Source organism: Vidua chalybeata, chromosome 29 (genome assembly GCF_026979565.1).
Source record: "Vidua chalybeata isolate OUT-0048 chromosome 29, bVidCha1 merged haplotype, whole genome shotgun sequence".
Lineage (NCBI taxonomy): Eukaryota > Metazoa > Chordata > Aves > Passeriformes > Viduidae > Vidua > Vidua chalybeata.
The window spans coordinates 2,549,987-2,577,954 of NC_071558.1; the positions used below are offsets into that span (position 1 = coordinate 2,549,987).

General features: G+C 58.8%; 4 protein-coding genes across 7 annotated transcripts; 1 reads left to right on the plus strand and 3 right to left on the minus strand.

Annotated features, from left to right (window-relative positions):
- Window positions 1-590: 590 nt before the first annotated feature.
- LOC128801268 (ras-related protein Rab-11A-like) lies at window positions 591-7,521 on the minus strand. Of its 3 annotated transcripts, none has more exons than XM_053967074.1 (7): window positions 7,482-7,521; window positions 3,956-4,151; window positions 3,686-3,879; window positions 3,524-3,604; window positions 3,199-3,284; window positions 1,887-1,957; window positions 591-658 (listed from the first exon to the last, which is right to left on the minus strand). In XM_053967074.1, exons 1-6 carry the CDS (start codon window positions 7,519-7,521, stop codon window positions 1,946-1,948), a joined length of 609 nt encoding a protein of 202 aa, XP_053823049.1. In that variant the 3' UTR covers window positions 591-658; window positions 1,887-1,945. The 3 variants fall into 3 exon arrangements, with proteins under 3 accessions (XP_053823049.1, XP_053823051.1, XP_053823048.1); XM_053967076.1 differs by lacking the exon at window positions 591-658 and adding an exon at window positions 782-1,201; XM_053967073.1 differs by lacking the exons at window positions 591-658; window positions 1,887-1,957 and having other exon boundaries at window positions 1,966-3,284.
- Window positions 7,522-8,439: 918 nt separating this feature from the next.
- RAB25 (RAB25, member RAS oncogene family) lies at window positions 8,440-12,421 on the minus strand. The gene is made up of 5 exons (XM_053967080.1): window positions 12,126-12,421; window positions 11,054-11,249; window positions 10,747-10,940; window positions 10,502-10,582; window positions 8,440-9,160 (listed from the first exon to the last, which is right to left on the minus strand). The coding sequence occupies exons 1-5, from the start codon at window positions 12,163-12,165 to the stop codon at window positions 9,030-9,032; spliced, it is 642 nt and encodes a 213-aa protein (XP_053823055.1). The 5' UTR covers window positions 12,166-12,421; the 3' UTR covers window positions 8,440-9,029.
- Window positions 12,422-12,998: 577 nt separating this feature from the next.
- LAMTOR2 (late endosomal/lysosomal adaptor, MAPK and MTOR activator 2) lies at window positions 12,999-15,107 on the minus strand. The gene is made up of 4 exons (XM_053967096.1): window positions 14,746-15,107; window positions 13,675-13,837; window positions 13,470-13,559; window positions 12,999-13,212 (listed from the first exon to the last, which is right to left on the minus strand). Exons 1-4 carry the CDS (start codon window positions 14,811-14,813, stop codon window positions 13,156-13,158), a joined length of 378 nt encoding a protein of 125 aa, XP_053823071.1. The 5' UTR covers window positions 14,814-15,107; the 3' UTR covers window positions 12,999-13,155.
- Window positions 15,108-15,219: 112 nt separating this feature from the next.
- UBQLN4 (ubiquilin 4) lies at window positions 15,220-26,811 on the plus strand. 2 transcript variants are annotated; one of them, XM_053966942.1, is made up of 11 exons: window positions 15,220-15,415; window positions 17,324-17,475; window positions 19,666-19,871; window positions 20,193-20,455; window positions 21,557-21,715; window positions 22,399-22,624; window positions 22,993-23,132; window positions 23,580-23,663; window positions 24,272-24,387; window positions 25,014-25,191; window positions 25,599-26,811. In XM_053966942.1, the coding sequence occupies exons 1-11, from the start codon at window positions 15,257-15,259 to the stop codon at window positions 25,749-25,751; spliced, it is 1,836 nt and encodes a 611-aa protein (XP_053822917.1). In that variant the 5' UTR covers window positions 15,220-15,256; the 3' UTR covers window positions 25,752-26,811. The 2 variants fall into 2 exon arrangements, with proteins under 2 accessions (XP_053822917.1, XP_053822918.1); XM_053966943.1 differs by lacking the exon at window positions 23,580-23,663.
- The last annotated feature ends 1,157 nt before the right edge of the window (window positions 26,812-27,968 follow it).

Here is a 27,968-nt window from a genome sequence, read left to right on the forward strand (position 1 = left end):
GAAAGGCAGTGGGCACGAGGGCTGCAGAGCCGGCTCTGATCCCAGCCCCAGGCAAGCCAAGGAAATCCCCAGGGATGCCCGGAGCAGCCCTCTGCTGCTGCAGAGCACTTCCTCCGGCTCTGCCCTGGTATCAAAGAGACCCAGGTTCCAGTTGCTGCCGTTGGGACTCTGGCAGAGCAGCCCCAGTGGGATTTCCCACGTGAGACGTGCTCAGAGGAACCCCAGGCCACGGGGTCCCTGCAGGAGCCGATCTCACCGAGGCTCGCCCAGCGTAGCACAGCCCTCCCCAGCCCTTCATGGCTTTGCTTGCACAGCACCACCGTGGCTTCCTCTCATCGGGCTGGTGCACAAGTTGGCGTGGATCCGCTCTCCCTCGGGTCTGGGTGCTGTCACACCGTCCTGCCCCACGCTTCTCCCACCTCACGCTGAGCCAGCTGGCCACGGAGCCGCCCGGCCACTGCCGGCCACACCGACTCCGTGGCCCTTCCACTGAAAGTCCATTCCCTATTATTTTGTGTTTGCTTTTTTTTTTATTTTTTTTTTTTTTTCCTCTTTTAACATCATAGGAAACCTGTAGTCGGGATTGTTACTATTGGAAACCGATCACATGTTCCATCCAGGTATTTTCATCTCTCTGGCGTTACGCAAAAATAAAGGCCTGAGAGAGAGATATAACCGAACATAGAAGTAGAGTTAGGCTTGTTGTCTGAGTTTTGAGGCATATAGTATAATGGGAGAAGGAAAAAAAAAATTAAAATAAAATAAAATTAAAATAATGATGTTGCACAACTTGTAGAAAACAAAGAAGGGAAAGGGTTAATGTATTAAATGTGCTAAATTACATTAAGAACTTAATTTTATTAAAGTATTATTACTTAAGAAACTTGGTATCTGCTCTTGATTTGTGTCTGTTCACACTTTAGGAAGGGCCAGGAGCAGTGGTTGGGAACAAGGCCCTGCTGGGCTGAGTTCCAGGGCAGTGGGGCTGGACCTCCCTCTGCCACCCCTCCTGCATCTCCCACCAATCACACGCTTTTGGCAGCACTTCTTGGGCTCCCTTAAGGCACTGGTGAGATGGTGAGCCTCCTGAGGCAGCTGCTTCTCCCAGAGCTGGGGCTAGCAGGTCTCTGAGCCACCCTGTGCCACGTTTCACCCTTCCCACTTCTACATCCCAGCAGAAAACATCCGAAAACTGGAAAGCCTGGAACAAAACCGAGCTGCCGAGCCCAAAAGTGCCTCCACGAGTCTAAATGAACTCATCCCCGTGCCAGGGCCCGGCTGATGGCATATCCAATGGCAGTGAGGCCCGAGGGACACTTGGCTCAGCCCTGTCCCTTTGTGGAGCAGCAGCCACCCCCCCCCCCCATGCCCACCTCTCCAGCCGGTGGGGCTGACATCACCTCTTGGCACCGTGTTTTGGTGTGGGCAGATGGCGTGGGAGGAGGTGGTGCTTGGCAGTCCCTGCAGGTTTCCAGGGCTTTTCCAGCTGAGGTGGGCACGGGGTGAAGTGCAGCCCGTGGGGCAGTGGCCACCATTCACCTGGGCACGGCCCCCAGCTGCAGTCAGAGCCAGGGTATTACAGAGAAGGGGTCTGGCCAGCTCAGGGATGAGGCTGCCTCTGAAAGGGGCACAGTGCCAAGGGGCTGGAGCCAAGGTTGAGGTGCTGCCAGGGCTGGGGTGGCTGCAGCGGGTGGATGAAAAGGGGCACCCACAGTGTGGCCACTTCTGCACCCTGTTTGTGCATCCCTGCGCTGCCCCGGGCCAGCAGCAGGATCCCACCTGTCCTTCCAATCCTGAATTTCAAGCTTTCCCCTCTGGCCTTCCAGCAGGACACCCCCTTGCCCAGGCTACAGTCATACCTTCCTCCCAGCCCTCCTCCTCCTCACCCTTCATTGCCTGTGGATGCTTCCCAGCTGCCCCATGTGGGGCTGGCACTGCTCTTGCCTCAAGGAGAGACCTGGCAGAGAGAGAAAAGGCTTCAACAGCAGCTTTATTTGGGGATTTTGCCTCAATTTCCGTTTCATCGACAAATCATGCCCCAAGGGGGAACCGTGGCCCAGATCCTACTGGCACAACCAAGTGAGATGCAGAGACTGGGGGCAGCTGTGGAGAGAAAGAGATTCCCCCCAAAAACCCCACGTGACAGGGGCCACGCTCCCAGTACTGATTGACACCTGCCAATCACCCCGACAGCAGCCTGGCCCAGCATCCTGGGTGATGCCCACGCTGGGGGGTGGCCGCTGTCCCCCAGGCAGGGGACAATGCCACTGTCACCCTGCTGCAGCAGCGGGCACTCCATCCAGCAGTGGCGAGTCCCCGGGCTGGGCCATGCAGCCGCCAGCCACGGTGGCCAAAACCTCGAGCAGGGAAGGGCCAAGCTATGCCAGGGGGACCTTGAGGGGGTCCCCAGAGCTGACACTGGCTCCCACACAGGGAGCTGTGCACAGGGACCCTCGGCACCTCAGCCCTGCCCTCAGCCCCCAAATCCCTGGTGCCCCCTTGTCCCCTCCTCGGGGCTTCCCAAAGGCCAAGGCTCCCCCAGCCCCTGCTCCCATCTCTTTCCATGGCAGAGTCACAGCTTTTCTCTTTGCTGGGGTCATGCCACAGGGAAGGGGTCACAACACAAAACCCCCCCACGCCCCTCCCTGGGTGGCCCCAGCAGCACCCAGAGGCACTCCCAGCTCTCGGTGCTGCAGGGACAGGGCTGGGCACAACCAGCCACACCACTGCTGGTTTCACCAGGCGGGAGAAGGGTGCACCCAGTGTCCCCCTCCACACCCACCCCACGGGGCTGCACCCAGGGCGTCACCAAACAGGGACTCGCCACGTCCGGGCTTGCTCAGTGCCACCCAGCGACTGTGCCTGCAGGGCTAAAGGGAGCAGGGACATGGGATGGCATGCCCCCAGCCTTGGGGGGAGAGGGGAGACACCCTGGTGCTTTGCCTCCCCCTGAGTTTTGTTGGTCCTACATAAACACAGGCACGGAGCAGCACATGGGCAGGAGGATGGTGCCACACAGAAGCAGCCAGAGCTCAGTGCACTGCTCGGAGAGCTGCGGAGGGCAGAGGCACAGGCTGAGTGAGACACACGGTGCCACCACGCGCTGGGTGCTGGGGGGGATCAAGGTGGGGGCACCCCAGGGGCTCAGATGTTCTGGCAGCAGGGCGCCTGCCGGCCCTCCTGCTGCGTGGGCAGCACCTGGATGGGTTCAATGCTGGTGGAGGGGCCAAACTCCGACTCCGGCTGTCCCGCGATCTGCCTCTGGGACACGATGCGGTAGATCTCTGCCAGCAGAGAGAGGGGAAGTGAAAAAGCTCTTTAGGTAAGTATTTCAGTGGGGGATCTGCTCCCTCCACAAACACACAGCTCCAGGGGTGCAAATGCCCACCTCTCCCCATCCAGGGGAGCAGGATTCCAACCCAGATCCCACGCAGTACAGCCAGGCCCCCAGGGCTGTCCTGAGAGGACACGATGTCCAAAGCCACCTCTGCTCCTGTCCCTCCCTTTCCTGGTTGCCCCTTACCCGAGAGGATGTTGTGGAAAGCTGTCTCCACATTGGTGGAATCCAGCGCAGACGTCTCGAGGAAGGACAGCCCATTCTTCTCTGCAAGAACAGCGTGAGCTCAGGTGGGTGCCACGAACTCCAGCCAGGTGGGAAGGGACTGGACAGGGTGGGGGAAGATACCTGCGAAGCTCCTGGCCTCATCGGTGGGCACAGCCCGCAGGTGCCGCAGGTCACTCTTGTTGCCCACCAGCATGATGACGATGTTGGCATCAGCGTGGTCCTGCAGCTCCTTCAGCCAGCGCTCTGCGTTCTCATACGTCAGGTACTTGGCAATGTCATAGACCAGCAGAGCTCCCACTGCCCCTCGGTAGTAGCTGGGGGACAGCGAGGGGACAGGGTCACAGCAGGGCCCCCAGGCAAGGGCCACAGCTTGGGAGCAAGGAAACTCACGCTGAGGTGATGGCCCGGTACCGCTCCTGCCCGGCTGTGTCCCAGATCTGAGCCTTCACCGTCTTGTTGTCCACCTGGATGCTCCTCGTGGCAAACTCCACCCCGATGGTACTCTTGCTCTCCAGGTTGAACTCGTTGCGGGTGAAGCGTGAGAGCAGGTTGCTCTTCCCCACCCCTGAGTCCCCGATGAGCACAACTGGTGGGCACAAATAAGATGTCAGCTCCCCCCAGCCACCCATCCCACAGCCTGGCAGGGATGGGAATGTCCCCATCTGCCCCCCCACCACCAGCGAGACCCCACCTCCATCTCATCCAGGAGGAGCTGACAGGTGAGGGGTGAAGCAGAGCAGGGCCAGCTGCCTCCACTCCTCCCAGCAGCATCACTGCTGCCTGTAAATTGAAAAAAAAACCCAGAAGTTTTTGTCCCTGGGGATGGGAAAGCACCATATGCACCCATGTACCCAAAATGGGCAGAAAACCAGGGTCAGGACCTATGCAGGGAGAGCCAGGCCAGAGGCCAGGCAGAGCTGGGGCTCCTCTTGCCAACCCTGTGTGCCCTCCAGCCCTGAGGGCACACTGCAGGACTTAAAGACATGGTTTGAAAGGAAGCATCCTCCTCTGCTGCTGCTGGTCCAGCCCATGAGCTGGGAAGTCCCTGGGTGTGGGTTAAATGCATTTTGTGCCTGTCCCAGATCTGGCTGGTTCCGGTAAAACCTGGTGAAACAAGCTCTGGGGAGCTTTATCACACACCTCCCCAGTCAAGTTTGTTGAGTTTATGACTCAACAGGCTTTTGGTTTTATTTTTTAAGTTATTTTTAATTCCTTCACTACCAATCCTGTTCATTCCCCAGCTGTACTCAGACACTTCACATGTCTCCCCACCAGGTTTGGACAACAGCAGGGCTGAGATCCCGACCATCCAGTGACCACGGTGGGGAGGACACAGGAACAGCAGCACCAGCAAGGGGCCACTGGGATGCCACACACTGCAGGAGCCTCACAAGGCACTGCTACACTCAGCCAAGGCTCAGCAGCCACCACCCTGCAAGGATCTTGCTCCATGTCCTGGATAACTCCTTCCCACCAGCTCCAGCTCGTAGACGTGGCTCCCCTGCATGGTGCAAAGCCTCCAGCAGTGCAGCCACCCCGTTGACAAAACCCTCAGTGTAGGGCAGCCAGCAAACAGCCTGGCGCCAGGAAGCCCAGCAGGAAGTGGAACAGCTCCCTGGGATCACTGAGGGAAGCTGGAAGGCTCCAGAGCATGGTGAGCAATCACTGTGTCAGGACAGCCAGCAAATGAGGGAAGGGCAGCTCCTCCACAGCATCACAGAATGGTTTGGGTGGGTAAAGCCCATCTTGTTCCACCCCTTGGCCCACTAGACCAGGTTGCTCCGAGCTACATCCAACCTGGCCTTGGACACTGCCAGGGATGGGGCAGCCACAGCTTCTCTGGGCACCCTGTGCCAGGGCTCCCCACCCTCACAGGGAACAATTCCTTCCCAATATCCCACCAATCCCTGCCCTCTGGCAGTGGGAGCCATTCCCCCTTGTCCTGCACTTCAGGCCCTCGTCCAAAGTCCCTCTCCAGCTCCCTTGGAGCCCCCTTGGGCACTGGAAGGGGCTCTGAGGTTTCCCCAGAGCATTTTCTTCTGCAGGCTGAATAGCCCCAGCTCTCCCAGCCTGGCTCCAGCCCTTGGAGCATCTCTGTGGCCTCCTGGATTTCTTCAAGGAGCTCCACGCCTTTCCTGTGCTGGAGGCCCCCCGAGCTCTGCAGGGGGGTCTCACCAAAGCGGAGCAGAGGGGCAGAATCTCCCCCCTTTGCCCAGCTGCTGGGGAGACTTCTCAGCTGCTGCCCACTGCAGGGAGGTCTGAGAGGACCACAGCAGCCTGGACTCCCCTGGACAAGACAGCAGGAAAGTTCATTGTCACTTTCCCAGCTTCGAAGTTTTGATCTGAGCTCGGTTTTTTACCAACAGGAAATTGCTGCTTCCCCAGCTCAACTGCCACAATCCCCACCCTGGCAGTGCCATGCTCCACGGCAGGCTCCAGAGGGCTTTTTGTACCACACCAGGGATGCAGGGTGGGTGGTGCTGCAGCCTGTGGGGGTGATGAGCCCCCATGGCCCTGAGCTTGAATGGCTTCAGGAGCATGCTCCCATTTCAGTGGAACTCGGGATAATGCTGCTTCCAGCTGTGACAATCTCCCTTTTCTCATGGGGGAGGCTGGGCTCACAGAGCTGTTGGGCCCTGGGAGCACTAGCCCAGCTCCAAGGCCCTGAACACTGCATTCCCCTTCGACTTTGCTCCTCCTTTGGAAGGGATGAGCTGCCCTTGCATTGAAAACTGAGTTCTCCTATTTTTTTAAGGACTCCAGAGACCACCATGAGACCCAGGAGGGGAATGAAGAGCCTGTGGTGAGCTGCTCCCAGCCCTGGCTCCTGTAGAGTGACAGGGGATGGGCAGACACAGGAGGACCATGAGCTGAAGCCCCCTCAGAGCCACGCAGCTCTGAGTGCAGAAGTGCAGAACAAAGCGGCTGGGAGAGCTCCTGCCTGGGCATCCTGCTCAAGGCACCACTCAGCGTCAGAGTTTCCCCCACAGCAGGTCCCAGAGTAACTCCAGGCAGGAGGATTTTCCTGGGCAGCAGCCAGGGGAGGTGTGCAAGGAGCCAGGGGCTACCAGCACACGGCTGGCTGGAATTACGTCCTGTCGGTGGCTAGAATTACTCGGGGCCTTGCGGGCAGGCCTGTGTGGGTAGGCTGACTCACAGCCGCCCACTGGTGAGCTCACAGCCTGGATTTTACGGCTCGGGAGGCTGTGGCATTGCCAAGATGCCCCTTTGCTTCCCCCAGCACCTGCTTCGGCCACAGCAGACCGCAGGGAAGCCTGGCACGCACAGGGATGGGGCTGCTTCAGGGGGATGCTGGGCTCCAGAAGTGCCAACGTGGTGTCTCCAAGAGCCTGTCCCTGTCCCCCACCCTCACCGGGCACAGCAGTGAGGTCAGAGCACGGCCAGCAGCAGGAAGGACAAGCCCGGATCCCTGGATCCTCTCCCTCCACTGCAGCACGGCTTTCTCTCCTGGGGGACATCACTCAGCTCTCAGACGTGCTCCCCTCACCCAGTGCCGCAGAGCGGAGCACCCACGGGTGCTCAGGGGCCAACACGGCACCCACAGAGACCCACGGCTTCCCCGGCAGCCCCGGGACCAGCACCCTGCCACGGCCACGGCCGCCCTGCAGGGCGCTGTGCTGGGGCTGCAGCCCCCTCCCGCAGGGTCAGGAGCGGCTGCCACGAGCACGGGGACCACAAACCATCAGAGCATCTCCAGCAAACCCTCCGACCAGCTCAGCCTCAGCACCCTCCTTCCCAGCACAGTGGAACGCCGCGGCAAGCCCCCGCTCCCGTCCCGTGAACTGGGAATTGAGTGTTCCATCCCAGTAGAAGCCCCAGATGCCGGTGCCACGCCGGGGGTGCTGCGCGGAGCCAGCCCTGCCGGCAGCAGGCTGAGACCGGGCAGCAGACCCACCTTTGAAGAGATAATCGTACTCATCGTCCTTGCCCCGCATCTCGCCCAGCACCACAGCCCCGCTCCCACTGGGCCAACTGGGATTTCCGGGCCTCACCCAGCCCTGGCAGGGGCTGTCCCCCGCCACCCATTGGTGGCCACAGCCTTTCCTGCTCCACACCCATTGGCGGCCGGGGCTGCCCGTCACACTCAGGTGTGCTCACCTAGGCCAGGTAAGGGGGGCAGGGACAGGCCACCACCTGTGCGTGCTCCTGGTGGGGACAGTGCGTCCCACACGGAACCGTGGGTGTGACCTGGAGCTGGGCTGGCACGTCCGGCGTGGTGCAAAGGGAAAGCGAGTGAAGACACGGAGAATCCGGCAGGAATTACCCCGTTCCCGAGGGGTTTCAGATCACCGGCAGAGGCCGCGTCGTCGTTTGAACTGATAAAGTTCAAACAGGGGAACTAAACTGGGAAAGGCTGCATGGGGAGGGGGCACAGGGGGAGCATGGCTTTAGGATGGGAGGGGGCACAGGGGGAGCATGGCTTTAGGATGGGAGGGGGCACAGGGAGAGCATGGCTTTAGGATGGGAGGGGGCACAGGGAGAGCATGGCTTTAGGGTGGGAGGGGGCACAGGGAGAGCATGGCTTTAGGGTGGGAGGGGGCACAGGGAGAGAATGGCTTTAGGGTGGGAGGGGGCACAGGGGGAGCATGGCTTTAGGGTGGGAGGGGGCACAGGGGGAGCATGGCTTTAGGATGGGAGGGGGCACAGGGAGAGAATGGCTTTAGGATGGGAGGGGGCACAGGGAGAGAATGGCTTCAGGGTGGGAGGGAGTGCAGGGGGGCCATGGCATCGGGGTAGGAGGGGGCACAGGGGAGCCGTGGCATCCAGCTGGGCTGCTTTGGAGGCCGTGATCTTCAGCACATTAGGAAGGTGGGGACCCAGGGCGTTGACCACAAGCACGCAGGAATTCCAGCTCAGTAAACCTGCATTTCACAAGTCCTTTAATGATTGTGTCACGCCCCTGCTGGACACAGAGCTGCTCCCAGCCCCATGGCACCGGGCCCTGCTGGGACAGCCAAGGGCTGAGTGCTGCCACTTCACACCCTAGAGCAGTCCCTGGTGGGACAGACAGCTGTTGGTCAGCCTCATCCTCAGTGCACGGCACAGGGTGGCCCTACAGGAGCAACCCCAGGGCCAGAGGGAATCAGAGAGGCTCCTGCTGCTGGCATGATCCTGCCCAGAACCTACTGGCTTCTTCCCCAGGGGTGCTTCGGGGGTGTCCTGGTCATTTTTGCCCTGCAGGTCCAGAAGGGTTGATACAATGCGTGACAGTGGTGATGCTAATCAGGGCCCAGCAAAAATGAAACAAGAGAGAGAAGAGCTCCTGGAACTGGTGCTTCTCACTGTTTATGGCAGAATTTGGCCCCTGTCCAGGCTGCTGGTCCCCACTGCACCAGGACACGGGTGGCACTGCAGGCAGGGTGACACCAGCCTGTGCTGGTGGCCACTGGTGTGTCCCGGGGTTGTGGGGTTCCCTGGGGACTTCCCGGGGTGCCCAGCAGGCTCAGAGGGCCACGCAGCACGGGCGCCTCTCTGCCTGCACTGGGGCTGTGCTTGCAGGGCTCTCACTTGCAAGTGACACCGTGTTGCTTTGGCTGCTCCTCTGCTTCTGCTTCTGCACTTTGTAGAAGATTTCTGCAAAAGAAGAAGTGCCGGGGGGTCCGTGTGTCAGCCAAGGCCCCCCGAGGATGCAGGGACAGCTTCAAGCCTGCAGCCCCCACTGCTCGGCGTGCTGGTGGCTCTCCTTCGCCTCTACGCAGCCGAGGGGTGACTTGAGGGGTGACAAGGGACAAGGCGTGCATCCCTGCGGCGCTTGGGGAACACCCTGTGCTTGGCCCGTTTCCTCTTGCCCAACCTGGGATTAGTGCTTCACCCTGGGCTGGGGCTGGCAGCTCGCGGGGCCAGGCTGGTTCAGCACAGCACTGCACAGCGTGGCATGGAACAGCACTGCATGGCTCAGCATGGCATGGAACAGCATGGCATGGCTCAGCATGGCATGGCTCAGCATGGCATGGCTCAGTGTGGCATGGCTCAGCATGGCATGGCTCAGCATGGCATGGAACAGCATGGCATGGCTCAGTGTGGCATGGCACACCTCGCTGGCATGGCTCAGCACGGCATGGCTCAGCTTGGCATGGCTCAGCATGGCATGGCACATCTCACTGGCATGGCTCAGCTTGGCATGGCTCAGCATGGCATGGCTCAGCTTGGCATGGCTCAGCTCAGCATGGCTCAGCATGGCATGGAACAGCATGGCATGGAACAGCATGGCATGGAACAACATGGCATGGCTCAGCTTGGCATGGCTCAGCTTGGCATGGCTCAGCATGGCATGGCTCAGCATGGCATGGCTCAGCTTGGCATGGCTCAGCATGGCATGGCTCGCGTGGCATGGCACACCTCGCTGGCATGGCTCAGCACGGCATGGCTCAGCTCAGCATGGCTCAGCTTGGCATGGCTCAGCATGGCATGGCTTGGCATGGCATGGCTCAGCTCAGCATGGCTCAGCGTGGCATGGCTCAGCTTGGCATGGCTCAGCTTGGCATGGCTCAGCATGGCATGGCACACCTCGCTGCCCGGATGCTGCTGGCTGCCGTTCCTGGAGAGCTGCCCTTGGACTCCATCCCTGGCCCCCCAGCTCCCCACAGCCGGTTTGGCAGGATGCTGGAGACATCAAGTCATGAGCCCAGGACAACAGGAAGGAGACTGGAGATTACGGGGGAGCAGCAGCTCCTGGGGCTTCAGGGATGCCCAGGGGCCGTGAGAACAAAGCTTTGGGTGTGGGGAGTGAAACCAAAGTCTGAAAACCAAAGCAGCCAGAAAGACAGCACCAAAAGACATCATGAAACTAGCCCCAGATAGCTCAAGTGGAGCAGGGAGAGAAGTGCTGCACATCATCTGGCCAGCCCTGCATCCCTGGGAAAGGGACCCTGCAATGCCCTGGGACCTGCTGCACCACGGCACCAGTGCCTGTACCCTTCAGGATGGTCTCGAATGCTTCCTCAACGTTGGTGGAGTCCAGCGCCGAGGTCTCGACAAACAGCAGCCCGTTGTTGTCTGCAAGGAGAGGAGATCCCTGAGGTGATGCAGACACGTCCAGTGAGGACACGGCTCCAATCTGGAGCACCTTTAGAGATGTTCAGGTGCCTGCACTGGTGCAGGTCCACGCTGTTGGGGAGGTTCTCAAGCCCCCAGCCCTGTGGCGCGGTGCCAGCCTGTACCTGCAAACATTTTTGCCTCCTCCATGGGCACCTCTCGAGCCTGTGCAAGGTCAGTCTTGTTCCCCACCAGCATGACAACGATGCTGGCCTCGGCATGGTCGTAGAGCTCCTTCAGCCAGCGGTCCACCACATCGTACGTCTGGTGCTTGGTGATATCAAACACAACCAGGGCACCCACAGCCCCCCGGTAATACCTGTGACAGAACCCCACCATCATCCCATGCTCCAGATCCCCCCCAGCATCCTCAGCCACGGGGCTGAACCCAAGCCCCAGCAGAGGCAGGGATTTGAGGCCTCCCATCCTTACGCTGAGGTGATGGCGCGGTAGCGCTCCAGCCCGGCCGTGTCCCAGATCTGAGCCTTCACCACGGCGTCTCCCACCAGGATTGTGCGCGTGGAGAACTCCACGCCGATGGTGGTGCGGCTGTCGTGGTTGAACTCGTTGCGGGTAAAACGAGAGAGCAGGTTTGTTTTTCCCACCCCAGACTCCCCGATCAGGACAACTGTGGAAGGAAGGAGAAATCCCACTGGGCTGCCCCAGCTACCAGCACTGGTTGCACGGGCATCGCTCGCTGTCCGGTGACCCCAGACTGGTTGCAGAGGCTGGGCAGCTGTGTGGGTTTAACCCCTGGTGTGGTCACTCCTTCAGCAAGCAGCGTCCCCGTGGGAGCCCAGCTGTGCTCCCTAGTGCTGGTGCAACCCCAGAGCTGGTCAGGGGGCTCATGGCTACTGGCCTCTGGGCAGCAGGAGCAGGGCAAGGATGTTGGTGAGCCCTGGGTCACCCTGCTGCAGTGGGCATCCAGGACAGGTGGCACACCAGAGCCTGTCTGTCCCCACTGAGCTCCAGCAGAGTCCAGCCAGTAGTACCTGGCAAAGACCAGGTGGGCCCAAGGAGCTCAGCATGGGAGGTGTGGGGCTGTGCCCCCGTTTCTCCAGCTCAGCTTTGACCCCCATGTCCTCTGCATGCGCCACTGCCCAGCTCACCGCAGCAAATGACTTTCCAATGCCCACTGCTCTCGGGGGTTACAGGCTCTCGTGGCATTTGTCTCACCTGCTCAGCCCCAGCTTTCACAGCCCCACTAATCCCGGAGCAGCAATTTGCCTGGCACTGCACACCTTCAGCCTCGGGGTGAGTGCGGGTCTCCCCGGGTCTCGGTGGACCTTGCTGCTGGCCTCACTGCTGTCAGCGGGCCCCAGTTCTCTGACCCTCTATAGCTCCCGATGCCCGTCACAGCTGCAGGGATAGTCAAACCACGTCCCAGCTCAGGACACAGCCGCCCTGGGGAAAGGGCACCCTCGTTCCCTCCCCGCAGCCCCTGGATTTCTGCTCTCCACTCCTTTTGGGGAAGGGCAGGGGTCGCATGGAGCGCAGGACTCACCCTTGAAGACAAAGTTATAGTCCTCCTCGGCGCTGCCCATGTCGCCCCGGCCGCCGCCTGCCCTCGCAGGGCCGCCCCGGGTTTCCTCCTCGCCGCTGCCAAGGCTCGAGCAGACGGCGGGGCGGGCCGGGCTCCCGGAGGCGCCGAGGGAAGAGACGGAGCGACCAAAGGTTCCTCTCTGTCGGGCAGCGAGGGGGTCCAGGGGAGCGGAGGCTCCGGGACAGCGGCGGCGAGCGAGGCCGAGCTGGCGACAGCGCGGCCGCTTGACTCAAGGGGTGGGACTGGGTGTCGCAGCGCAGGTTGGGCAGGTAGTGTCACCCCTGGGACCGTCACGGGGCGGCTGGAGGAGGAGCCAGGACCTGATCCTGAGTGCGGGGCAGGCTGGAGCAGCGAGAGCAGCACGAACAGCACGGGCAGGGAGGGGTGCGAGGGGTGCGAGGGCAGCACGAACAGCACGGGCAGCGAGGGGTGCGAGGGCACCACGGGCACCACGGGCAGTGAGGGCGGCATGGGGAGGCAACGGCTGCGGTGGCAGAGCGGGGCAGCACGGGCAGAGCGGGGCACGGTGCGCTGGGACGGCAGCGAGGGCAGCTGTGCCGGGAGCAGAACCCCCGCTCAGCCCGGCTCCCGCCGCTGTGAATGTTCCCTCGCCTCTGCTGCCATCGTGTGAAAGCCGGGGAAATAGGGATGGGAAGGAGCCCCCACCACCCCCCAGCTGTCCCAGTGTGACCAGCTGGGCTGTGGAGTGGCTCGGCTCTGCTGTAGCCCCTCTCCTTTGACAACAGCCCCTTGCAACTTCTTGTCTTTCCCCAGGGCAATGGGGCACCTCCAGCCCAGTCCCCTCAGCTCCCCCAACAACAGACACAATGGACATGAGCATCAAACACACTTTTATTTCCCCCAGCTTCTGGGTTCCTGCCACCTTATTTTTAAGCTCCGTGATGCCCATGGGGCCACTCACGCCCATCCCACGGCAGTGACAGTGATGGTGTTGGAGCCCAGTGGCACCTCAGAGCCCTCCAGTGCCTGCTCACGATGCGGTCACCTGCGTGAGCGGCTCCTCCAGGTACTGGACCAGTGCCTGAGCCTGCAAGCAGAGAATGGCATGAGCCACGCTCAGGTGGGTTTTGCAACGTGTGTGCCCACTGCCCACTTGCTTATTGTAATTTGTATTTCACTTTAGGATCTTAAAAAGGTGTGATGTGGTGCCTGGGCAGGCACGGGGGACAGAGGAGTCTCTGCAAGCTGCAAAGAGTGTCCCAGGCACAGCAGCCTCCTCCAACCCTTCCATCCCAATCCCACACCAAAGCAGGGATGCAGCCCTGCCGACTCCCCAGCCATTACCTTGGCTTTCAGCATCCCAAATCCCACGGTCTCCTTGGCGTACATGCAGAGCAGCAGGTTTGCCACCCGTGTGATGGCCACTCGCCCCTCCTGCCCAGGGAGAAACAGCACCTGTTGCACACCAGCTTGGCCTGGACCCCCAGCACGGTCCTGGCCCCACAGGCACGTCCCCAGGGAGGGCAGGGCGGGCTCCAGCCCCACATACCATGCAGTCCATGAGGATGAACTTGAGGTTGTCCTCATTGAACGCCTGGTGCCCGTTCTTGTCGTAGGCCACCCAGATGTTGCTGGCGATGGCCGCGGTGACCCTGGCATCAGTGTCCCCATAGCCCGAGTAGGCAAGCAAGGACCCCTCGTTGTTCAGCAGCCTGGGAAGGACACGGTAGGGCAAACTGATGCCTCTAACACCAGACCCCCTCTCCATACCAGGGGTAGAGCAAACCCCCCCACCAAGCACTGATCCCGGGACAGTCGCACTCTGCAGGGGTTTGGCAGGGGGTGGGGGGGCTTCAAAGCCAGAAAGCTCTGCAGTGGCCCCAGGCCCGAGCAGGGCAGTGGTGTATCTGTCTGTTGAAGCAGTGGGACCCTGCCACAGGCTGAGCACGAGGTGGACAAACCACAGCTCAGCGCACGGCCCTTGCTCTGTGCACGAGGCATCCCAGCACCAGACATCAGGAACGGTGCAAGGCCCCGGCCCCACACACTGTGCACAGCGCCAGCACCCTCCGCAGCCCAGCACCGTGCAGGGTGCGTGGTCTCAGCACCATGCCTGCCCCTGGAAGGGCCCGGCCCCTCGCCTTCCCCGGGGACGGGGAGCATCCCCGGGCAGGGGCAAGGGAAAGGCAGGCAGCATCCTTGGGCAGGGGCTGGGGAAAGGCAGGCAGCATCCTTGGGCAGGGGCTGGGGAGAGGCAGGCAGCAGCCTTGGGCAGGGGCAGCATTCCCAGGGCAGGAGCAGGGAGCATCCCCCGCTGCAGGGACAGGGGCAGGCAGCATCCCTGGGCTAGGGACAGCGACAGCATGGCCGAGGCACACGAGCAGGAGCAGGGACAGGGTCTGGGGCAGGAGCAAGAGCAGGGGCAGGGACGGGGGAACGGCAGGCAGCATCTCCGGGCAGGGGCAGCATCCCCTGGGGCACGGACAGCGGCAGTATCTGCCGGGCTTAAGTACAAGGGAAACATTGCCGGGCAGAGAAAGCATCTCCCCGCAGTGCCGTCACGCCGCATCACGGACCGCCCTCGGGTGAAGCCGCCCCCCGCCCGGGCCCCCGCACTCACAGCGTGCTCTGGACGCCGCCGGTGTTGGCCTGGCTGAGCACCTGCGTCAGGGCCTTGGGCCGCAGCATGGCCGGCACCGCGGGGCGGGGGTGCGGCCGCGCCGGGCGGGGCCGTCACGGGGCCGCGCCGGGCCCGGAGCACGCCGGGAGCTGTAGTCCCGCCCGGGCCCCGCCGGTGTCCCCCGTAGGACGCCAGAGGGGCCTCGGCAGCGGAAGGGAGCACGGGGCAGGTGTGGCCCTCGGTGGACCGTGGGGATCGGGGATGGAGGCGGTGAAAGGGCGGTCGGCGGGGGCACCGGTGCGGCGCTGCGGGCAGCACCCCCTCCCCGGGCTCTGGCCTCCTCTTTCCGCTGCCGTTCTGCCTCCCCGCGCCCCGCTCTGTCCGCCCGCCCCCGCGCTGCCGCTGTTCCTCCGGGCCGCCGGGAGACGCTGTGCCGGGCCGAGGCGGTGCTGTGGCGCCGCTCCCGGCTCTCTGTGGTGGCGGTGGCCCGGGCTGGCGGCGGGCGGCGAAGATGGCGGAGCCGAGTGGCGGCGGCGGCGGCGGCGGCCCCGGCCCCGGGCCTGGCGGGGACGGCCAGGCAGGGCCCGGCGGGGCGCTCATCCGCGTAACCGTGAAGACCCCCAAGGACAAGGAGGAGATCGTCATCGCGGATGGCGCCTCCGTGCGCGAGGTTGGGGCGGGGGCGGGCCGGGGAGGCGGAGAGGCCTGGCGGGGGCTGTCGCGGGTGCTGAGGGGCGGGGGCGGCTGGTCTGCGGGGGCCGAGGGATCGAGCAGCGGCCCTGAAGGGTTTTTTTTTTTTTTTGGGAAGGGGAGGCTGAGTTGGGGGCCGGGGAGGAATTCGGGGCGCGCGTGAGGAGCGGGGGGAGGGTGCGGTGGGCTGGGGGGCGGTCAGAGGGTCCGGGGAGGCCTCTTGGAGACCCGGATCAGGGCTGGGGCTGGCTTCGGGGACGAGCCGGGCTTTTCGCGGCGCCCCGGGCCTTTGGGCCTTGCTGGAGCCAGGGTGGGAGGGAGCAGGGAGATCCGAGGGAGGGCAGGTGCTAGAGGCCTTTGGAGGGGAAACAGTCCCGAGGGCGGGCGGTGGTCTGGGGTGGGGGGCTCACCTGTGGGAGGGGTCGTAGGTGTGGAAAGCACGAGAGATGAGGGACTCGGAGAGCGGGTGGTGGCGTTGGGAGGGGTGTGAAGGAGCGGGGTGGGGTCCGGGGGCTCGGCCCGCGGGCCGGGCTGCGTGGGAGAGTGTTTCCTGAGCGGAGGTGTGGGCAGGGTGTTGGGATTGTGGGCAGAGTCGCATGGGTGCCTGGGGGGGCTGCCGGGGGGACATCTGGGGGTCCTGGCGTACGGCTGGACTTCTCTGGAGGCAGAGCCCCCGGGCCAGGGGCGAGGAACCGGGCAGATGTTTGGGGCCAGCGTTGGATGAGGTGGAGGAAAGGAAACATCGGCCCTTCCACGGGTGGGCTGGGGGGGCTCTGCACCTGCTAGGGAGAGGGAGAGGGCTGGGATTGCCAAGAGCTGGGGTTAGCAAAGGCTGGGATTGGCAGGGGCGGGCTCTAGGGCTGGTGCTGGCATTGAGGAAGTGGCGATGCCCACTGGGACAAGGTGTCACGGGCTCTGCGTTGGGCTGGCTGTGTGCTTTTGGTGGGGCGCAGGGCACGAGGTCGGCGTGTGAAGGGCCTGGCAGGGCTCTCTGGGCAGCAGTTCATGGCGTGGGCAGGGGCTGTGCACGCGCGGCCCTCCTGATCCTTTCCCTCCCGGGGGGAGCCCCTTGGCACAGGAGGTGTGGAGGGAGGGCTTCGTGCAGGGTGGGCACGGAGCTGTGCGGGGAGGGACGCAGGCAGGGTGATCTGGGGCCAGGGCTGTGCTGTGCCCAGCCTTGATTTTAGAGTTTGGAGCTCTGGAACCGGCATGTGTTTCACTCTCCATCCTGGCCTTCCCCTTTGAAAATTCCCTTTAGTTTGTGTTTTCCAAGTGCAAGGCTTTGTTTCCTCCAAATCAATCTGGGGATGCCCCGGCAGGGCCAGCAGTGAGAGTCTTGCTTGCAGGTGTAAATCCCAGCACAGCACACAGTAAGGAGGAGGTGTCCATGCTCCGTGGCATGCTCACAGGGAATTCGGTTGCAGAAATAGGAATTAGAGAAGACCTAGTTTATTTCCATTGGCTGATAAAGGATTATTCCCTTTTCCATAGAGCTCTGTCCTGTATTAAATCAGAGTTTGGCTTTCCTTAGGAAAAAAAACTCAAATGAGCTGATGAAACCAGTTCAGTCATTCATCGTAAATAGTGTGTTTGGGTTAGGCCTGAAGCACAATTGGTCTGGCTTGGGAAGCCTTCAGCTCTTCTGAGAGAATGGCTCTGGTTTTTTTCTGAGATTTACTCCATAGTTTGTGATTTCAGAGCTTGTCTTTGCTTTGGTTTGGTTTTCATTGACACCTCAGACATCATCAGCAGCTGGTGACTGTGTGGTACCTTCATGGGCTGTGAGGGCTTGTCAGTTCCTTGGGCTGTTCCCAGAGTGGATGTGAGCCCGGGAGCTTTATGTTACTGGTACCAGTCCTTTGCCTGAAAAATGCTGTTTGTTTTTCAGTTCAAAGAAGAGATTTCTAGACGTTTTAAAGCCAAACAGGATCAGCTGGTTCTGATCTTTGCTGGGAAGATCCTGAAGGATGGAGACACGTTGAATCAACATGGGATCAAAGATGGGCTCACTGTTCACTTGGTCATTAAGACTCCGCAGAAGTAAGAGCTTGGTCTTGGAGGGGCTGGGGTCAGATGGGGGCTGGGAATAAGTGATTGTGATGATCCTGGTGAGCTTTCCCTGCCCCAGCTGTGGCACACTAACCTCTCCACGGATGACACAGCTGTGATGGTGTGTGGCAGGTACCTGGAGGGGCTGGTCCTTTAACATTACTCATGTGTGTGTCTTGGAAGAGCCCATCCGAAGTGGATACTGGCTCTAGCAAACCAGCAGAAGTTCTAGGAGAAGTTGCTGGTAGAAGAAATTACTTCCCCAGTGATTTTGTGTAGCTGTAGAACACAAAACACACGCTGGGTTTTCTGTCACCTCCTGCTACATACTCGGCTCTGAGGCTGTGCTCAGGCTCTCCGAGGTGCCCCAGGAGGCACACCTGCCCTGTGGGGCACCGTGTGGGCACAGCTGCACAGGCTGGTGCAGCCAGTGGGTGCTGTGCAGCCACGGACACGGGGCAGCGTGGGGTTCACTCGTGGTGCTGTGGCTACACCCGGGCAGTTCCCTTTTGGGGATGTGGCTCAGGTGCACCACACACCTCAGACTGGGAGCAGGACACAGGGCTGACCTCGGGGTCCTGCAGGTTTAGCTCTTCCCAGCACTTTCCAGTGGGCATGGAAGGATTTTGGGAGCAGCTGCTGTGCTTTAGCTGCAGCCACGTTTCATTGATCTTGAAAGGCCCTTCACAGCCGTGCCTCAGGCTCTGGCCACAGCGTGCCCCAGCTCCTGGGGAGCTCCAGGGCTGTGTCTCTGTGCAGTTCTGCTGTCCCCTGGGGGAGCTGCATTAATCAAAATGGGTTGTTCCCCCCTTCTTTTTATTCCACCTGTTCTCTTACAAACATGAGGAAGTGTGCTGTCAGGTTCTGCAGCCTCTCCTTGGATCCTGCCTCTCCAGGTAGCCTGATGCTGTTTCTGCTGTCTCCACTATAAATGTGGTATTGGTGAACTGTTTCAAAGGGGGAATCAGAGCTGTCCTGGGCTGCTCATTTTTCTCCTGATAATAGTCCTAGAGAAGTGCTTACTGAAGACATTACAGGGTCTTCCTGTGAGAAGAGGTTGAGAGAAACCAAGTGCTCTTTCTCTGGCTTCCTTCTTCCTTTCTTGTTCAGCTTTCCATTTGCTTTGTTTCCCCACTCTTTGCCTCTCTCAGTGGCCACTGGTTTTCAGCAGCAGTCAGGTCTGTCTGGACAGTGGATAGGGGCCTTCAGGGTTGATTTTTCAAGTTCTAGAAGAGTGAAAAAGGAAAGGGAGATAGAGAAAAGTAATAATTCTTGGTTTGGGGAAAAAAATCAGGAAATCATTGTTCTTATTGTCAGAGGAATAATAACATTATTGAGGTGAATAAAGTGAATTTTGTGGTCTAATTTAATGAAAGCTCTTCAGCGCTAGTCCAGGGCTCAATGTTGTGACTGCAGAGGCTTCAGAAAATTTTTAAATGTTCTCTTCCAAATTCCTGTAACACTCTTGAGGAGTAACTGTGGTAAGAAGGTACTAACCTGGGTTGGTGTATTCAGCAAAGCTGATGTCCAGCACCTGCTGCGTGGTGGCTTACAGCACAGTGTCTGTTTGGGTGGGTTAAAAGAAGCTCCAGACAGCTTGTGTTGGAGCAGGAGCCTTGCATCAAGGTACAGCCAGTGGCAGAGCTGGGAATTTGGAGCCAAGCTGGCCAGAAATGTTCTGTGCCTTTGTGGGACGGGTGCTAGCTGCCTCATGCCTCAGTTTCCCTCTTTGTACAGTAATGCTGATGCTTCTTTTTGCCCCAGAAGCAGTGATAGGAATATTCAGAAGTGAGCATGGTTGTTTACCCCATGCACTAGCCCTGCTGTAACCTCCTGTGGTTTCTGTGGGAGCAGCAGAAGGATTTTGCTGTTTGAAGCACACTCATTGCTCAAGGATATGGCTGCAGTAAATAGTTCAGTGGGATTCAAGGAAGAGCTGGATACAGCCCAGGGTAAGACCCATCCAGCCGTGGGCCAGGACAACATGTCAGGGGCTGCAGTGCTTCAGGATGGGAGGCAGATTCCAGCAGATGGAAGGCATCTGGGAGCACTGCTGTGCATCAGTGCAGGCAGAGATGGGGGTGGAAGCTGGGGCTGGCTGCTGTGCACCCCCGCTCATCACAGAGGACTCCCCTTGCCCTTCACCAGTGCCAGGAGTTTAATACTTTTTATCCTTTGCAGGGTCCAGGATTCAACATCTGCTGCTTCTGCCCCCAATGCTGCTTCTGCCCCCACTGCAACCCCTTCTTCTCCTGCTGCCCCATCTCAGCCCTCTACATCCAGCAGTGCTGGTCCGGACGCAGGGAGTGGCAGCAGACGGAGCAGCGGGTCGGGGACCGTGGGAGGTCCTGGAGATGGAGGCCCCAACAGTGCTGCATCCATCCTGTGTAAGTGGGCTCTGTGGGAAGGAAGAATTTTCTGGGGTTAGACCAAGGAGTTGGGCTTCTTGACCCCTGTTGTTGTCTCTGCCTGCCATGGGCTTGGCATGAGTCACTCCCATGGCACACCTCTGTGTGCCTGCTCAAGGTAATGCCACTTGGTGAAGCGTGTGTGTGTAGGGATGTCCTTACTCAGAGCTGGCTGCTGTAGGAATACAGGATACCTCTGGGTTTGTGGGGATGCAGTTCAGCTGCTGTGCCTGCCCTCTTTTGCAGTTGCTGGCAGTTACTGACTCACGCCTCTCTTCCCATGTGTTGTTCCCTCTCCAGCTGGCTTCGGTGGCATCACTGGGCTGGGCAACCTTGGGATGGGCTCTGCCAACTTCATGGAGCTCCAGCAGCAGATGCAGCGGCAGCTCATGTCCAACCCGGAGATGCTTTCCCAGATCATGGAGAATCCCTTGGTGCAGAACATGATGTCCAACCCTGACCTCATGAGGCAGATGATCATGGCCAATCCCCAGATGCAGCAGCTCATGGAGCGAAATCCAGAGATAAGCCACATGCTCAATAACCCAGAGCTCATGAGGCAGGTGAGTCACACCAGGGCTCAGTAAACAGTGTTGAGGAGAGTCTTTGTGGACCAACATCAGTGTCTGCACTGCAGAGGAGGAGTGGGAATGCCAGAGCAGTGGTTTTGGAGATCTCTTCCTTCCTGCTGTGAGCTCCCCACAAACAGATGGTGGTCCTGAGTTATGTGAATACTAAATACTCAACCCATGTCCCTTCAACTCTTATTTCCCTTTCAGAGCTATTGAATCCACGGTGTATTGGGAAAAAAGGGGATGCTGGGATTTTTCTAGCATGCTGACTACAAGGCTACTGTGTTGTGATTCTGGAATGGGAGTAAAAACAGTGCTGGAGAAGTGAAGCTACTGCAAAAGCTCTTTATTTCTCTCTGGTTCTCTGGAAAGATTCCGTAGAGACTCCAGAGCTGTGCAGTGTTTCACTCCCTGTATCAGTGGGGAGCAGTAGTGTAGGCTGGGATCCCAGAGGGCTCTCATTTTTTCCCAGAGCAGAGAGGACCTGTGTCCAAGAGGACTGGCTGTCTGGAAGACCAAAGGTTCATCAGAAGGGAATCCTAAGGGATCAGTGGGAATCTGGGTGTCAATAGCCATTAACAGGACTCTGCTGTTTCCTGGGGAGGCTTGTCAAGAGGGTTGTGCTGAACGGGCCTCATTTCCATCTGCTTCTCACTCGTTCTGTTTTCAACTGTGTCAGCCATACTTGAAATTCCAGAGCTGCAGGACTAAATTGTGAATAATCTGTACTTGAGCAGTTCCTCAAATGACACCTGGATATTTTTTGTGCAAGGGAGACCTATCAGAAATCTGGAGTGGGTGGAAGGATCCACCTTCCCAGTTGTTGTATGTAGTGCATCCAGACTGAGTGGGAACATATGGATGTTGGATGTCTGGATGTCCTGATACTGCTTAGGAACAGATCAGTCTCATCAAACTGAACTGAGGCTGAGAAGGAAGAGAGCTGAGCAAGGCTGGGAGGAGCCTGGATCCCTGGGCTCTCTTTGCTTGGATAAATGATCTCTCTGCTCTCTGCCTGTGAATTGTGTTAAATTGTCATCTCTCTCCTGGGAGAGGAGCTTGAGCTTTCCACCTTTTTCCTCCTTCTCCCAGACGATGGAATTGGCTCGTAACCCTGCCATGATGCAGGAGATGATGCGGAACCAGGACCGTGCTTTGAGTAACCTCGAGAGCATTCCAGGAGGATACAATGCCCTGCGCCGGATGTACACGGACATCCAGGAGCCCATGTTTAGTGCAGCCAGGGAGCAGGTATGGCTGCGTTCTGTGAGCGGGGTGTAGCGTGGGAAAGGGGGTCTTTCCCTGTCCCCCTGTGCTGATGGGGTGGTTTTCCTACAGCGTGGCTCTTCATCCCTCCACTCCAGTGCAGGCACTGGCCGGAGAACGTGGTGCAGTGCCTCTCGTGACATGGGTTGAGGTGTCAGAGGGGAGAGCTGCTCTGGCTCCTCCAGGCCCCCAGCAGGCTGGATGCCAGCCCTGACTGATAGGCAGGCCCTGTCACTGTTAGCCCAGCCCTCTGCTCCCTGGATTAGCTGGAGCCTGACGCCTTCAGTACGGAGCTGGCTCAGATCCAGCTGGCTGGTAGTGCAGGAGGAGGGAGCACAGGTCTGGCTGCAGAGGGCTGTGCAGACACACTCCAGTCCAGATCACCTACTGCTGTGTCCGGGTGCTGGCTTTACAAGGGCGTTTTGAAGCCCTGCATTTGGGAGCTGAATCTGGGGCTGTGGCCACTCCCGAGCCTGGTCTTTTTCTGAGTGAGGTGTGTTGTGGATTGCAGATTTCTCAGGAGGCGGATCATGGCACATATTTAGCAAATTCTGGACTTGGCTGAATATGATCGGCTGTTCCCTGGCTCGCTCAGTGCTGGGGTTGGTCTGCTGGGACTAACTGACTCCATCTGTTTCTTTTTTTTTTTTTTTTTTTTCCCTCCCTAGTTTGGCAGCAATCCTTTCTCTTCCTTGACGGGGAATTCTGACAGCTCGAGCTCTCAGCCTTTGCGGACGGAGAACAGAGAGCCATTGCCAAACCCCTGGAGCCCCACACCTCCTGCTTCCCAGAGTCAGGCACCCAGCAGTGAAGGGAGCACGGGCTCAGCAACCACCCAGGGCACCCCAACTGTATCCAACCCCTTTGGGCTGAATGCTGCCAGCATCGGTGCTGGTACGTAAGGGAGGAGTTGGAGGGTGCTGCTGGCTGAGCAGGTCACCCAGGCTTCCCTGGAGGGCTGCTTCCTCTGGCATTTGAGCCCTGTCTGTGGCTAATATCCAGAGGAATGTGTCTAGCCTGCTTGCAGACACACCTGGATTATTCTGATGCGCTTGTCGGACAGTTCCTTTGGGAACTCTGCTGTCCCTGAAGCTCTCAGGAGCAGGAGAGTGGCCAGCAGAGCGCTGCCATGGCTGTCCACAGCCATGTTTGCTGCTGGCCGGGGGATGGAGTACAGGCAGTGCTGTCACATTGTATTTCAGGCAATGCAGTGGTGCTCAGGCTCATCGGGGGTTTTCCTTTGTCTTCCCTTCCCCATGCAGGCATGTTCAACAGCCCAGAGATGCAAGGACTCCTGCAGCAGATTTCTGAAAACCCTCAGTTGATGCAGAATATGATCTCTGCCCCCTACATGCGGAGCATGATGCAAACTCTTGCCCAGAACCCGGACTTTGCAGCACAGGTAAAAGTGTTGCAGTTGTCAGCTGTTGCCAGGCAGGCCATGAGCTCAGTGTGAGGTGTCAGTCTGCTGCTGGGGTCAGACTGGTTCCTCCTGCAGACACTGGAGCAGAGTGAATACACAGTTTGGTTGTGTTTCTCGACAGCCTGAAGGCAGCCCCAGCTCTGAGCCCTGTGTGTTTTGCAGAGCCCCTAACACAAGAGGTGGCTCTCAGTGGGACATGGGAATGGCCCTTCTCTTTGCTTGTGGCCAAGTGGCCCCTGTTCAACACTGCTGTCAGGAATTGAGCTGTCCCATTTTGATCCCCTGTAGCAGGGGAGCATGTTGAAAGCCCAGGGAGGGCGTCAGGGGCCCCATGACTGACCTGTTTTTCATGGCTTAGTTGCATAGGGTTTGACAGCAAGTGGCAGCAACCCTCTGACCCTACCTACATGTGCTGTCTCTTGCTAGATCATGGTAAATGTCCCCCTCTTTGCTGGGAATCCACAGCTTCAAGAACAGCTCCGCCTTCAGCTCCCTGTCTTCTTGCAGCAGGTAAAGGCCTCTGGCTGGCCCTGTGCTGCCCTCAGCCCCTGGCTCCAGAGCTTCTCCCCCCACTGTGGCACAGGCAGGATCTCAGCTGCTTGGCTGAGCGCACTAGGAAGCATGTGGGCTTGGGGGGCCGGGCTGAGGAAGGAAGGAAGGGGGTTGCACAGGGGAGACAAAGAGGAAAAACTTGGTTAGACAAGGTAGTCTGAATTAACTCACCTGAATTACTGAAAGGTAGACTCCAGATTAGGCTTGTTAAGCTACTTGGAACCCCTGTGTAGACAGTCTCTCACTGTGTTGAGTTTACAAAAATTACACCGTTAGTTGTGCTAGAGCAGCTGGTTCTCAGGTAACTCACAATCCAAAGGCATGTGTCCCCAGTTCTAATCTGATTCACCCAGTTCATTTAGGAAACCTGATGTGAGCTCTCTGAGAGTCCCTGCAGGTGAGCCCTGCAGTCTGGAGCCTCGGAGGAGGATCCAGACACAAAGGCCAGCGCTGGCCGCAGGCAAGAGGCGCAGCTTGGCGCTGGCTCAGGTGTGACAGTGCTGGAGCTCTGGCTGCCTGAGCTCTCACTGGTTGGTACCGTGGTGTCTCTCTGCCTTGGTCCCCAGATGCAGAACCCGGACTCCCTGTCCATCCTCACCAACCCCCGCGCCATGCAGGCCCTGCTCCAGATCCAGCAGGGACTCCAGACGCTGCAGACGGAGGCCCCCGGACTAGTGCCAAGGTATGGAACGCTCCAGAGCGGGGCTGTGCAGGCAGAACTGCTGTGCCCAGCACCAGCAGGCAGAGCTGGCTCTGGATTCAGACAGGAGATCTGCTTTAGGGCGCTCTGTCACGGGGAATTGTGCTGGTGTGTGCCTGCAGGCCCCTCTGAGCAAGCTAATTAGCACTTGCTGCTTGCTTGTGCTTCACTGGCAAGTCCTTGACCCTTTCTTTTTGGAGAAAAGGTTTGGAATGCACTTGGTCCTTCCCCCATCCTTTGTTTGCTGCATTTAGTGTGGACTGAACTCAAGAACTTTATCTCTGGAGAGCAGTATGAGATGGACAGACACAGACACAAGGCTGGGTGGTTGTGCTGGGGCAGGCTGATCTGCTGGCAGCCCTCAGCTCTCGGCTTACTGTCACCACGGGTCATGCTCCATCACAGCAGTTCTCTGCAGGCTTCTGTTAGCTCTGCTGACTCCCAGTGCCGTGTGTGACCAGAACATGGATGCAGCTGGTTCCGTTTTCAGAGCTGCCCCGTAGCAGTGCCTTCAGTGAGGGCAGTGCCTGCTGGCTGCCCTGCTGCCCCACTCTGGAGGGGTACCCAATGCCAGTGTCACCCTGAGCATGCCCTGCCTTCCTCTGCAGCCTTGGCTCCTTCGGCATGCCCCGGATGCCCCCGTCCTCCACAGGAGGAAGCACAATCCCGGAGAACCCCGTTCCCTCTGCTTCGACGCCGGCCAGTGCCTCTCCAGCTGGGGGTGGTAACCCTCAACAGCAGCTCATGCAGCAGATGATCCAGCTGCTGGCCGGAGGAAGCTCTCAAGTACGTAACACCCAGTGGGTGCTGGCATGGGCAGGGAGGTCTCCAGGGGGGTCCCCACCTCACCCCACTCAGGGGATGTGGTCTCCAACATTCTCTTTTGGTTGCAGTTCTCTGGGCTGGGTTTGGTGTTGGGGTCTGGCCGGCCCTTTGGGGTGTTGAACCCTTTAAGAGGTTTAAGCTCAGCGTGCTGGGGATCCTTCTCCCTGCACTGCTGCCCCTGTCGGTACCGATCCAGGACTGGCTCTGCTGTGGCTGCTGTGCCACATCCCAAGGGGACGTGGAGACTGTCCCCACACGCCCCTGAAGCTGGGCTCGGGGTTCCTGCCCAGCCGTGGCTGCTGGCACTGCCCGTGTTGGAATGCTGCGTGTGCTCTGTGTCTCCAGGGTCTCTGTCCTTTCCCTCACAGGCGCAGAGTCCCGAAGTGCGATTCCAACAGCAGCTGGAGCAGCTGAATGCCATGGGCTTCATCAACCGTGAGGCCAATCTCCAGGCGCTCATCGCCACCGGTGGGGACATCAACGCAGCTATCGAGAGACTGCTGGGCTCCCAGCCTTCCTAAACTCTGTCCTGCTGCCCCACAGACGTCAGCACATGCATCCATACACATGCACAGGGGATCTTTCCGGAAAGCCCGCCATCATTTTCATATCTGACAGCTGTCCATGTATTTAAAACAAAAAGATACAGCTTAACCCCTGACCTTCCTACTAAGTTAAGATTTCATGTTGAAATGCTCTTTAACTGGCTTGTATGTGGATTCCAGTTCTCATCGTGGCCACAGAGACTTCAGATGTGTATTTTTTCCTAAATATGCCCTGTCTCAGACACTCTTCTCTCTCTCTCTAGATGGTAGAGGCGATACTTCTAGTTACTTACCTGAATGATTGTGTTTTGAGTAGCTTGATTTTAACTGTACATGATTCCTTCCCCTAGCCCTCCTTTCAGGCAAATATTTAAAAAAAAATTGAGCCAAGTTTGGGGATTGGTTATTTCTCTCAGCGTCTTATTGGGAATGGATCAAAAGAAAAATTGAAATTACCTGAGAATTTCTGATGTCATTTGTCTTAATGTTTCCTGGGATGAACCTAGCCCGTGTCCCTCACTCACAGGTGCCTCCAGTCTCCTGGTAGAGGGTTAGTGGGTGAGAAACCTGCATTTGAAGTGTGGCCTCTTTACACTCTGGGGGTGGTGTAATGGAACCCAGGGGTGTGCAGCGGCCAGGTGTGCTGTTCTTGAGCTTGAGTTGAAGGTGCTGTGCAGAGGAAGTTGTTTGGAAGGTGTGTTTCTGCCCAAATCATGTGGTTCCTGGTCGGAGGTGTCCAGGGGCATTGACTCCTGTGCTCAGTGGGCTCATTTGTACAAGTGTGAAAACTAAAAAGGAAATGGAAAAATAAGCTAACGATCTTCTCGCTTCACTGGAAAATGTTGAAGTTCATGTTCTTCCCGGTTTAGATCCATCCTCCACCCCCCTTCCATTCTGGTGTGTTTGAATGTTCAGACTGTCCAAGAGACTCCCCAGGACCAGCAGGGTGGTATTTCCCAGGAGCCTCCATGGCTGTGTAATTTGCATACACCATTTTTATCAAAGGAAAAATAATAAATGCGCACAACCATCCGTCTCCCTGCATCCCTGTCTCATCCTTGCCTGCCACTTCCCAGGGATTAATGTGTGCTGTCCCGTTCCCCGTGCTCAGTGCAGGCATGGGGGTGTCACTCTCCCTCCCACCTGGCCCGGCTCTCCTTCCCCCACAGCCAGGAAACCTCTGACACTTCAGGAATGCTGCTGTAGCTGCCCAAACACTGGCCCTAAAGTGCCGGTTTGGAAGCTTCCTTTGAATTCGAATTGGCAATTAGCAGCTGTTGGAACCGTTGAGAGCTGCGCCTCGGTGTTACTTGATAGTTTTGAGATTCTTTCGGTGTGGGAGGATTGGGCAGAGAGGGAACAGGAGGTTTGCTGTGTACCTGTAAAACCTGCTGCACCCAGCCGGCTCCGGAGCTGGAACTGGGATGGATGGGTGTTGGTGTTGCTGAGAGTGTAGGTGGTGGTGGTGGAGAAAACACGGGGCTGGGAACACTCCTGCCTCTGTGTGTGCATCCTAATGAGACTGCAGTCCCTTGGAGGGGGATTTAGAAAGCAGCTTTAACCTCTTCTGGAGGCTCTGCACAAACGTGTGCAGTGTTTTGTGCAACCTCTCCTCAGACGTGCGAGGTTTGCACAGAGCTGGGTAAGGATGGGACTGGAGGTTCCCATTGGCACTGGCGGGGTCAGAGCTCTTCCCAAATGTTACTGATTGGCCCCTTTGCAGCTCAAAACAGGCTCCTGAAATGCCCGTGTGAGCCTTGGGATCTCTTTGGTGTCCCTTGGCAGCACTAAAGTCTGCACAAGCCAGCTCTTGTAAGGAATGTGCTTGTGGGAGGATGGATGGATGGATGGATGGTGCAAGCAGGGAAGGGAGGTGCACGGGGTCACAGGGAGTGGGGATAGAACCCCATGGTGAGTTTAAATCCCCGAGGAGCAAAATTAGCCCCACCAGTGGCTTTGGCCAGGCAGAAATCATCCTTCCACCTGCTCAGTGTGTCAGCAAGGCGTGATGTGGTGGGGTCAGTCACCACAGTGCAAGGGATCTGTGTGTGTGTTGGAACAGGGACTTGGAGGGATGGAGCAGTTTGGTGACTCCAAAGCTGGCTGGAAATAAGCCCCTGCACGGTGGAGGAATCCTGCTGCAGTGTGTGCAGGTGGCTGTGAAGCACTGAGGAGAGTCCACAGGAGTTTGAG